Source organism: Cherax quadricarinatus, chromosome 8, assembly GCF_038502225.1.
Source record: "Cherax quadricarinatus isolate ZL_2023a chromosome 8, ASM3850222v1, whole genome shotgun sequence".
In the NCBI taxonomy this organism is placed as follows: Eukaryota; Metazoa; Arthropoda; class Malacostraca; order Decapoda; family Parastacidae; genus Cherax; species Cherax quadricarinatus.
In genome coordinates, this window is record NC_091299.1 from 44,176,229 (window position 1) to 44,188,383 (window position 12,155).

The following is a 12,155-nucleotide window of genomic DNA, read 5'->3' on the forward strand; positions in this document are numbered from 1 at the left end:
CACCCTCCTATAACCACAAACTTCTGCTCCACATTCTAATACTGCATTTTTAAAACTATTCCAACCCTACATATAAAAATACACAATACAGTGGTCCCTCATTTATCATCATTAATCCGTTCCTGGAAGTGCGACGATTATCGAAAAAGATGATTTTCGAATCAATTTTCCCCATAAGAAATAATGTAAATACAATTAATCCGCTCCTGACACCCAGAAGTACTATTAAAACAAATTTTTTTGTTTTACATGAAATATAGATGTAGTACATAAGCAATACAATGGGACATGATGAATGAAACATTAACAGCATAACACTTACCTTTATTGGCGATTCTTCTTAGTGCATGGAAGACTGGAGGAGGAGACAGATTGGATTAGTTACTGTTTGGAAGGAGAATCCCCTTCCATCAACACCTCAGGTACCAAGTCCTTTTCTGGGGTTACTTCTCTTTTCTGTTTCTTAATGCCACTAGGACCAGCTTGAGAGTCACTGGAGTCCTGTCTCGCAAAAAAAGTGTCCAGTGAGCTCTGTTTCTGGCGTCTCTTTAAAACTTCCCTAAAATGGGCCAAGACTCTGTCACTGTACAAGTTGCTAGTATGGTTTGCAACATCCTTCTCAGGGTGATGTTTCTCCATAAATCTTTCCATCCTACCCCACATTTCAAAAATCTCCTTAATTTCTGAAGAAGGCACCTTCTTCCATCTCTCTTCCTCCTCCTCTGCAGCAAGATTCTGAGCTGCGATCTGTTGCTGTTCCTGCTGAAGCTCTTGCAGCTCCTCAGTGGTTAGCGCTTCGTTGTGGTCCTCCACCAACTCTTCCACATCCTCCAAACTCACATCCAACCCCATGGAACTCCCCAATGCCACAATAGATTTCACAACTGACATAGGCTCATCAGGGTCAGCCACAAACCCTTCAAAATCCCTCTTGTGGACACAATCTGGCCACAATTTTCTCCAAGCAGAGTTCAAAGTCTTGGTAGTCACTCCCTCCCAAGCCTTACCTATAAGGCTTTCATATTGCTCAATAATGTTTTTCTTAAAATTCAATCGTATTTCTCACCTTCTTTACCAAAGGCTTGGCACTAGGAGCTTTCTTTGGAGCCATGGTAGCTTATTTAGCACTTGTAAGCACTAAAATGGATGGAATATTATGAAATATTTATATGAACAAGTGAGGGGACCGTCGCTCACTGGTAAACAATGGCACAGTGGCTGGGAAGGGAGGCCGAGGCGGCTCAGAGCGTGAGTACGCGTCCCGGACGAAGGATGATTAGCGAGTAAACCGACCATTTGCGAGCCAACGTTTGGACCACAATAACGTGTCGATTTCAGAGCCGGACGATAATTGAGGGACCACTGTATATCCCTCCAAACTGCCAATATCCCAAACCCCTCCTTTAGAGTGCAGGCACTGTACTTCCCATTTCCAGGACTCAAGTCCAGTTATATAAAATAACTGGTTTCCCTGAATCCCTTCTCTAAATATTACCCTGCTCACATTCCAACAGCTTGTCAGGTCCCAAATACCATTCGTCTCCATTCACTCCTAACACGCTCACGCACGCTTGCTTGAAGTCCAAACCCCTCGCCCACAAAACCTCCTTTACCCCCTCCCTCCAACCTCTTCAAGGACGACCCCTACCCCGCCTTCCTTTCCTTACAGATATTTACGCTCTCCATGTCATTCTACTTTGATCCATTCTCTCTAAATGACCAAACCACCTCAACAAACCCTCTTCAGCCCTCTGACTAATACTTTTATTAACTCCACACCTTCTCCTAATTTCCACACTCCAAATTTTCTGCATAATATTTACACCACACATTGCCCTTAGACAGGACATCTCAACTGCCTCCAACTGCCTCCTCACTGCAGCATTTACAACCCAAGCTTCACACCCATATAAGAGTGTTGGTACTACTATACTTTCATACATTCCCTTCTTTGCCTCCATAGATAACATTTTTTGCCTCCACATATACCTCAATGCACCACTCACCTTTTTTCCTTCATCAATTCTATGATTAACCTCATCCTTCATAAATCCATCTGCTGACACATTAACTCCCAAATATCTGAAAACATTCACTTCTTCCATACTCCTCCTCCCCAATTTGATATCCAATTTTTCTTTATCTAAATCATTTGATACCCTCATCACCTTACTCTTTTCTATGATCACTTTCAACTTTCTACCTTTACACACACTCCCAAATTCGTCCACTAACCTTTGCAATTTTTCTTTAGAATCTCCCATAAGCACAGTATCATCAGCAAAAAGTAACTGCATCAATTCCCATTTTGTATTTAATTCCCCATAATTTAATCCCACCCCTCTCCCAAACACCCTATCATTTATTTCTTTTACAACCCCACCTATAAATACTGTGGTCCCTCAATAATTGTCTGGCCTGAAAGTCGTCCATTTCGGAAATAGTCCTGTTATTACGTCTATACATTGGCTCGCAAATGGTCCGTTAACTCGCTAATAGTCCTTCGTCCGGGACGCGTACTCACGCTCTGAGCCGCCTGGGCCTTCCCTTCCCAGCCAGTGTGACATTGTTTACCAGTGAACGACGGTCCCCTCACTTGCTCCAACAAAATATTTCATAATATTCCATTGATTTTAGTGCTAGCAAGTGCTAAATAAGCTACCATGGCTCCAAAGAAAGCTCCTAGTGCCAAGCCTTTGGTAAAGAAGGTAAGAAATACAACTGAATTTAAGAAAAACATCATTGAACAATATGATAGTGGCGTACGTGTGGGCGAACTGGCCAGGATGTACAACAAATCCTGTACAACCATATCTTCTATCATAGCCAAGAAAAAGGAAATCAAGGATGCTGTTGTTGCAAAGGGGGATAAATGTGCTGACAAAAATGAGATCACCAGTACTCGAAGATGTTGAGAAGTTATTATTGGTGTGGATAAACGAGAAACAATTAGCAGGAGATAGTCTTATGACGTCGCTTATTTGTGAAAAGGCTAGGCAGTTGCATGACGATTTGGTAAAGAAATTGCCTACAACTAGTGGTGATGTGAGTGAATTTAAGTCCAGCAAAGGCTGGACTTAAATTCATACACAGTGTGGTAAGGCATGGTGAGGCTGCCAGTTCTGACAACAAAGCGGCTGAAAAATATGTGCAGGAGTTCAAGGAGTACATAGAGACTGAAGGACTGAAACCTGAACAAGTGTTCAATTGTGACGAAACAGGCCTCTTTTGGAAGAAAATGCCAAAGAGGACCTACATTACTCAGGAAGAAAAGGCACTGCCAGGACACAAGCCTATGAAAGACAGGCTGACGCTAATGTTCTGTGCTAATGCTAGTGGGGATTTCAAAGTGAAGCCGTTACTAGTGTACCATTCTGAAAATCCCAGAGTGTTCAGGAAAAACAAATTTATGAAGAGTAAATTGTGTGTGTTTTGGAGATCTAATAGTAAGGCATGGGTCACAAGGGACATTTTCGTCGATGAAGTGTTTGGCCCTAGTGTGAAGAATTACCTCCTGGAAAAGAAATTGGATCTCAAGTGACTCCTAGTAATGGACAATGCACCTGCTCATCCTCCAAACTTTGATGACCTAATTCTGAAGGAGTTTGGGTTCATCACAGTAAAGTTCTTGCCACCGAATACCACTCCTCTCCTCCAGCCCATGGACCAACAAGTCATTTCAAACTTTAAAAAACTCTACACCAAAGCAATGTTTGAAAGGCGCTTTAATGTGACCTCAGACACTCACTTGACCCTAAGAGATTTTTGGAAAGAACACTTCAGTATTCTCCATTGTGTAAGCCTTATAGGTAAGGCTTGGGAGGGAGTGACTACCAGGACTTTGAACTCTGCTTGGAGAAAATTGTGGCCAGATTGTGCCCACAAGAGGGATTTTGAAGGGTTTGAGGCAGCCCCTGATGAGCCTATGTCAGTTGTGAACTCTATTGTCGCACTGGGGAGTTCCATGGGGTTGGATGCGAGTTTGGAGGATGTGGAAGAGTTGGTGGAGGACCACAATGAAAAGCTAATCACTGAGGAGCCGCAAGAGCTTCAGCAGGAACAGCAACAGATCACAGCTCAGAATCTTGCTGCAGAGGAGGCGGAAGAGAGATGGAAGAAGGTGCCTTCTTCAGAAATTAAGGAGATTTTTGAAATGTGGGGTAGGATGGAAAGATTTATGGAGAAGGATGTTGCAAGCCATATCAGCAACTTGTACAGTGACAGAGTCTTGGGCCATTTTAGGGAAGTTTTAAAGAGACGCCAGAAACAGAGCTCTCTGGACAGTTTTTTTGCGAGACAGGACTCCAGTGACTCTCAAGGTGGTCCTAGTGGCATTAAGAAACAGAGAAGAGAAGTAACCCCAGAAAAGCAAATGGTACCCGAGGTGTTGATGGAAGGGGATTCCCCTTCCAAACAGTAAATACAGTGGACCCTCGACCAACGATGGCATCGACTAACGTTAAATTCGATCAACGATACGTTAACGCTAACATGTTGCCTCGACTAACGTTAAAAAAACTCGACTAACGATAATCGTTCTCGGGTACCAATTAATATCGTTAGTCGAGGGTCCACTGTAATCCAATCTGTCTCCTCCAGTCTTCCATACACAAAGAAGAATCGCCAATAAAGGTAAGTGTTATTTTGTTAATGTTTCATTCATCATGTGCCACTGTACTGTTTATATACTACATCTATATTTCATGTAAAAAAAATTTTTGTTTTAATACTTCTGGGTGTCGGGAACGAATTATTTGCATTTACATTATTTCTTATGGGGAAAATTGATTCGAAAATTGTCTATTTCGATAATAATCCCACTTCCAGGAACGGATTATGGACGATTATTGAGGGACCACTGTATATTAAACAACCATGGTGACATTGCACATCCCTAAGACCTACTTTTACTGGGAAGTAGTCTCCCTCTTTTCTACACACCATAACCTGAACCTCACTATCCTCATAAAAACTCTTTACAGCATTTAGTAACTTACCACCTATTCCAAATACGTACTTGCAACATCTGCCACACTGCTCTCTTATGCACTCTATCATATGCCTTTTCTAAATCCATAAATGCAATAAAAACCTCCCTACCTTTATCTAAATACTGTTCACATATATGCTTCAATGTAAACACTTGATTTTACACATCCCCTACCCACTCTAAAACCTCCTTGCTCATCCACAATCCTACATTCTGTTTTACCTCTAATTCTTTCAATAATAACCCTACTGTACACTTTTCCTGGTATACTCAGTAAACTTATTCCTCTATAATTTTTACAATCTCTTTTGTCCCCTTCCCTTTATATAAAGGGACTATACATGCTCTCCACCAATCCCTAGGTACCTTTCCTTCTTTCAAACATTTATTAAACAAAAATACCAACCACTTCAACACTATGTCCCCCCTGCCTTTAACATTTCTGTCATGATTTTGTCAGTTCCAGCTGCTTTACCCCCTTTCATTCTACGTAATGCCTCACGCACCTTCCCCACACTTACATCCTGCTCTTCTTCACTCCTAAAAGATGGTATACCTCCCTGGCCAGTGCATGAAATTAACGCTTCCCTTTCTTCGTCGACATTTAAAAGTTCCTCAAAATATTCTCGCCATCTACCCAATACCTCCCTCTCCCCATCTACTAACTCCCCTACTCCATTTTTAACTGACAAATCCATTCATTCCCTAGGCTTTCTTAACTTGTTTAACTCACTCCAATTTTTTTTCTTATTTTCATTACAATTTCTTGACAGTGCCTCTCCCACTCTATCATCTGCTCTCCTTTTGCACTCTCTTCACCTTTCTTTTACCCTCCATATACTCTACTCTTCTTATAACACTTCTGCTTTGTAAATATCTCTCATAAGCTACCTTTTTCTCTTTTATCACACCCTTTACTTCGTCATTCCACCAATCACTCCTCTTTCCTCCTGCACCCACCCTCCTATAACCACAAACTTCTGCCCCACATTCTAATACTGCATTTTTAAAACTATTCCAACCCTCTCACTACTCGTACCTGCACCAGCCCACCTTTCTGCCAATAGTTGCTTATATTTCGCCCAAACTTCCTCCTCCCTTAGTTTATACACTTTCACCTCCGTCTTACTTGTTGCCATTTTCCTCTTATCCCATCTACCTCTTACTCTAACTGTAGCTACTAGATAATGATCCGATATATCAGTTGCCCCTCTATAAACGTGTACATCCTGGAGCCTACCCATCAACCTTTTATCCACCAATACATAATCTAACAAACTACTTTCATTATGTGCTATATCATACCTTGTATATTTACTTATCCACTTTTTCATAAAATATGTATTACTTATTACCGACTAACCCATACGAAGTCTCCCTTATTATCAATGCACTAAAAAACAAGGCAGGAGATTTAAGTACCTTACCACCCTTTATATACAAAAAAGTGTCACAAATGCTATCTCCAATCATTGCAACACTCTTTAACAAATCCATTGAATCCTCCACCTTCCCTACAGTACTCAAAATAGCAAGGGTCACCCCGATCCACAAAGGAGGAGACCAAACAGAGTTGAATAACTATAGGCCAATATCCAACTTACACCCTCTCTCAAAAATCTTCGAAAAATTAATTCATAAACGAATCTACTCCTACCTTATCTCCCAAAACATACTCAACCCCTGCCAATTTGGATTCAGGCCTAATAAAAATACTAATGATGCTATTATACACATGCTAGAACATATATACACTGCAATAGAGAAAAAAGAAGTCCCACTGGGGATCTTCATTGACTTACGTAAAGCTTTTGATACAGTTGACCATGACTTGCTCCACGTAAAATTGTCACACTATGGTATAAGAGGGCACTCCCTCAACTACCTCAAGTCATACCTCAGCAACAGAAGCCAATATGTGTACGCAAATGGGGCAAACTCTTCTGCGCAACCAATTACAGTTGGTGTCCCACAGGGAAGTGTCCTTGGCCCTCTTCTCTTTCTCCTATACATAAATGACCTTCCAAATGCTTCGCAATTACTCAAACCCACACTATTTGCAGATGACACTACATACATCTTCTCTCACCCGAGCCCAGTCACACTAGCCAATACTGTAAATACCGAATTACAGAAAATATCTACCTGGATGAGGACTAACAAACTTACACTAAACATTGACAAAACCTACTTCATTCAGTTTGGTAACAGAGCTACAGATGTCCCTCTTAACATAATGATAAACGGATCACCTATCACAAAGCTAACAGAGGGAAAATTCTTAGGAATCCACCTTGATAATAGACTCAAATTTCATACACATATACAACAAATTTCTAAGAAAATTTCCAAGACTGTAGGCATACTATCGAAGATACGGTACTATGTTCCACAGTCAGCCCTCCTGGCCCTATATCACTCTCTTATTTACCCCTATCTCACCTATGGAATTTGTGCATGGGGCTCAACAACAATTAACCATCTCAGACCACTAATTACCCAACAAAAGGCTGCAGTTAGAATGATAACAAATTCTCACTACAGGCAGCACACTCCACCAATATTCAATACACTAAACCTACTCACCATACAAAACATCCATACTTATTACTGCACCTATTACATACATAGAACACTTAACTCTGATATTAACCCTCCCCTCAAACATCTTGCCAACCTCAACAGAACACATGACCATAACACAAGGCACAGATCACTCTTTGATGTTCCTCGTGTTCATCTCACACTATGCAAAAACTCAATGCACATAAAAGGCCCTAAAATCTGGAATTCATTACCTGTAAATATAAAAGAAACACTACCTGTTTATAAATTCAAGTCTCTACTCAAAGATCACTTACTCACCCAAAACCAAATAAATACTGAATAACTGAACCTTATAAATTGTATATCTTAAATGTTTCTCACAATTATATCACATAAATGTTAAACCTAAAACCGAATCTAACTTTATTATTTTTTAAATACACTACCTAACAGAATCCTTCATATGACTGAATGCAACCATATGACCTGTCTTTGTAATACTCACTTGTGCTTTATAGTAATCTGTTTACATTAATGTTTTATCACTGACTTCATCATTGCTTAGTTAATCTTAAGTTAATTTTAAGCCAGCCCGTAATGCTATGCATAGTATAAGTGGCTTTGGCATGCTGCTCTTATCTGTATTTTTTTTTTGTACCTCTGTAGGTGTGCTCAAATTTATAATAAATAAATAAATAAAAAACCTCTTTCTACACATAGCTCAATTAAAGGCTCCCCATTTTCATTTACCCCTGGCACCCCAAATTTACCTACTACTCCCTCCACAACATTTTTACCCACTTCAGCATTGAATTCCCCAACCACAAGTACTCTCACACTTGGTTCAAAACTCCCCACACATTCACTCAACATTTCCCAAAATCTCTCTCTCTCCTCTACACTTCTCTCTTCTCCAGGTGTATATGCTTACTATAACCCACTTTTCACATCCAACCTTTATTTTACTCCACATAATCCTTGAATTAATACATTTATAGTCCCTCTTTTCCTGCCATAGCTTATCCTTCAACATTATTGCTACTCCTTCTTTAGCTCTAACTCTATTTAAAACCCCAGACCTAATCCCATTTATTCCTCTCCACTGAAACTCTCCCACCCCTTCAGCTTTGTTTCACTTAAAGCCAGGACATCCAGCTTCTTCTCATTCATAACATCCACAATCATCTCTTTCTTATCATTCACACAACATCCACGCACATTCAGACATCCCACTTTGACAATTTTCTTCTTATTCTTTTTAGTAATTATTACAGGAAATGGGGTTATTAGCCCATTGTTCCCAGCATTTTAGTTGACTTTTACAACGCACATAGCTACTATATATAAGTAATTATTAATTTGGGTAAAAATTATATACAGTGGACCCTCGTTTTTCGTAATTAATCCGTTGCACGGAGTGTGACTAATGGCAAAACTGATGATCTGCGAAACCATTTTCCCCATATGAAACGATGTAAATCCAATTAATCCGTTCCAGACACCCAGGAGTATTAACAAAAAAATTTTTTTTACCTTAAAGATAGATTTACATGCACAAAAGAATGAACATTCAACTTGACACTTACCTTTATTGAAGGCTGTTGTTGATGAATGAAAGACAGGGAGGAGGGTAGAGGGAAGAGACGTTACTGTTTGAAAGGGGAATCCCCCTTCATAAGGACTCTAGGTACCAAGTCCTTATCTGGGGTCACTGCCCTTCTTTGTTTTTTAATGCCACAAATATTTCCATCCTACTCCACATTGCACAAATCTCCATTGCTACCACCATCACAACCACTATCACCCTTTACCATCATCACAACCACTACCACCCTCTACCACCATCACAACCACTACCACCATCACTACTACCCTCTACCACCATCACAAACCAACCTCTACCACCATCACAAACCACCCTCTACCACCATTACAAACCACCCTCTACTGCCATCACAAACCAACCTCTACCACCATCACAAACCAACCTCTACCACCATCACAAACCAACCTCTACCACCATCACAAACCAAACTTTACCACCATCACAACCACTACCACCCTCTACCATCACAAGCACTACCACCCTCTACCACCATCACAACCACAACCACCCTCTACCCCCATGATTACCACCCTCTACCACTATCACTACCACCACCACTTTCGTATTTTTCTACAATCTTTTTCTTTAATTCTATCGTGTTTGTCACCTTCTTTACCAAAGGGCTGGAATTAGCTTTCTTTGGGACCATGGTGGCTTATTTAGCAGTTGCAAGCACTAAAACAAATGGAATATTACAAAATGTATCATATGAATGTGTGGGATCATGCTCACTCACTGATAAACAATGGGACACTGACTGTGGCTGCGTCGGGGCCACTCGTGCGCATCTGGGATGAATGACTATTTGTGAGCCAAATGATGATTCGCGAATCAATATTCTGACGAAAAAAACGTTACGATTTTCGAAAATTACGACTTCCAATGCTTACGAAAAACAAGGGTCCACTGTACATAATGTAAGGAGAATACCTTTATAATATTCTCACCATCGTATAAAAAATTCACCTAAACTAAGAGAAATGCAGAGTAAATATATTAGCTCTGTCAGTGGCAATAAAATGTACTGAACCATAAAACTGGCTATTAAAACAGGATTCATCAACTGGCATATTAAATGATATTTACCACATATATATATAAAGCAGTGTAGCAGAGCAATGGAATGGGATACAAGAGGTAGTAAGTGCTGCAACTACTGTAGATGGAACACTGAAGATAGGGCACTTAAGAGCATAGCTATGACTCAATAGGTACAAATGAGTACACTGATCACAAATAGGCAGTCACTCACCTCTAATGTTAGGAATCCAAAGTCTGACTGAGCGATCACGGGAAGCTGATGCCATTATATTTCCAGATGGAGAGAAGCAAACATCATTAACAGCATCTGTGTGACCTATAAACCTGCAACACAATGACTGACATACTCATATGGTGATCAATGTTTCTAAGCCAAATATTCAAATAACTGATTCCCTTCCAAAAAAGGGACATCACACATCCTTGTCTAAGGCCTACTTTCACTCAGAAATAATCTCCCTCTCTTCTATATACTCTAACCTGAGCCTCACTATCTTTGTGAAGACTCTTCACTGCATTCAGTAACCCACTTATACCAAACACCTGCAACATTTGTCACATTGCCCCTATATCTACCTTCTCATATGCCTTTTCCAAATAAATAAATGCCACAAACACCTCTTTACCCTTATCTAAATACTGTTCACCTATATGTTTCACTGTAAACACTTGGTCTACACACCTTTACCTTTCCTAAAGCCTCCTTGTTCATCTGCTATCCTACTCTCCGTCTTACTCCTAATTCTTTCAATAATAATGTATACATGTATACAATTAAGACTCCAGACCCACAAAAATATTCACAAAAAAATACATTTTTTAAAGAATAACTATAGTTTTACATACACATAAAACAGATAAATACATACAGTATACAATAGATAAATTAAAATTTAAATATTTAAAATAACATTTACTTACCCTTATTGAAGAGACTTGCTGGCATCTGGAAGATAGGGAGGAGAGAGGGAGGGCTTATTGTTTGGAAGGGAAATCCCCCTCCATAAGGACTTCAGGTATTAAGTCCCTCTCTAGGGTTACTTCTCTTCTTTGTCTTCTAATGCCACTAGGACAAGCTTGAGAGTCAATGGACCCCTGTCGCACAAAATAACTGTCAAGAGTGCTCTGTTTCTGGCGTCTCTAAGATTTCCCTAAAATGGGACATGGTTCTGTCACTGAACTTGTTGCAAAGATGGCAGCCACCCAGGCAGCCAGCCTGGCTGGTTGCCTGGCTGGCTGGTTGCCTGGCTGGCTGGATGCCTGGCTGGCTGGATGCCTGGCTGGCTGGCTGGCTGCCTGCCTGCCTGGCAGGATGAGCACGCAGGGTAATGTTCACTCAAGGATAAACAACTCTAGACTGGCTCACGATGCCTGGGCAGGGAGGCATGCAAGTGCGGGCAGGTGGATAAGTCTGGTACGCCGGCCAAAAGCTCGGGCGAGGGCTGAAACGCGGGACAAAATTTGGCCGAAAAAAGGGGTCAAAACCCGGGGCTTCACTGTATATGTGGAAAATACTGTATATTTTCCGAAAATACAGTGTATTTTGTATGTAAATTGATTGAATATATTGTAGGTAATAAAAATTAATTTGTAAATAAATAAAGAACCAGCGAAATTGGTGAGCGTCGCTGGGGGAAGGGGGGGTTGCCATTGATTTTGAACTGGGCAAGATAACGTTAGTGAAAATCGGAAGAATATTTGTCACTCTAGAGGTTACATTGTGTTTAAAACCTCTCAAATAGGAGCCGAAATTGTTGGATTGGCAGTCCTGCAGAACGTGAGAATTAGGCGACTGGACAGGACTCTGCAATTAGATGGAAACAAATCAGATCTTACTCCCAAATCTATATCACATCTTAGTTACTATCTGCCAATTTAACTTTGTTTACCATTATTTAATTTAGTCCCTATATTTTTTCTCCTTTATTTTAGCTTTATTATAGCTTTGCATAACAACCTTAGTTCATATAT

The 12,155-nt window shown here is 40.4% G+C and overlaps 1 protein-coding gene across 3 annotated transcripts in view; it reads right to left on the reverse strand.

Moving 5' to 3' along the window:
* LOC128685270 (POC1 centriolar protein homolog A) overlaps positions 1–12,155 on the reverse strand; it is a 103,755-nt gene that overhangs the window by 66,305 nt on the left and 25,295 nt on the right. For all 3 annotated transcript variants that reach the window (XM_070083047.1, XM_070083046.1, XM_053771764.2), the window contains one exon: positions 10,396–10,508. In XM_070083047.1, coding sequence (XP_069939148.1) covers positions 10,396–10,508 — 113 coding nt within the window. The remainder of the gene's footprint in view (positions 1–10,395; positions 10,509–12,155) is intronic.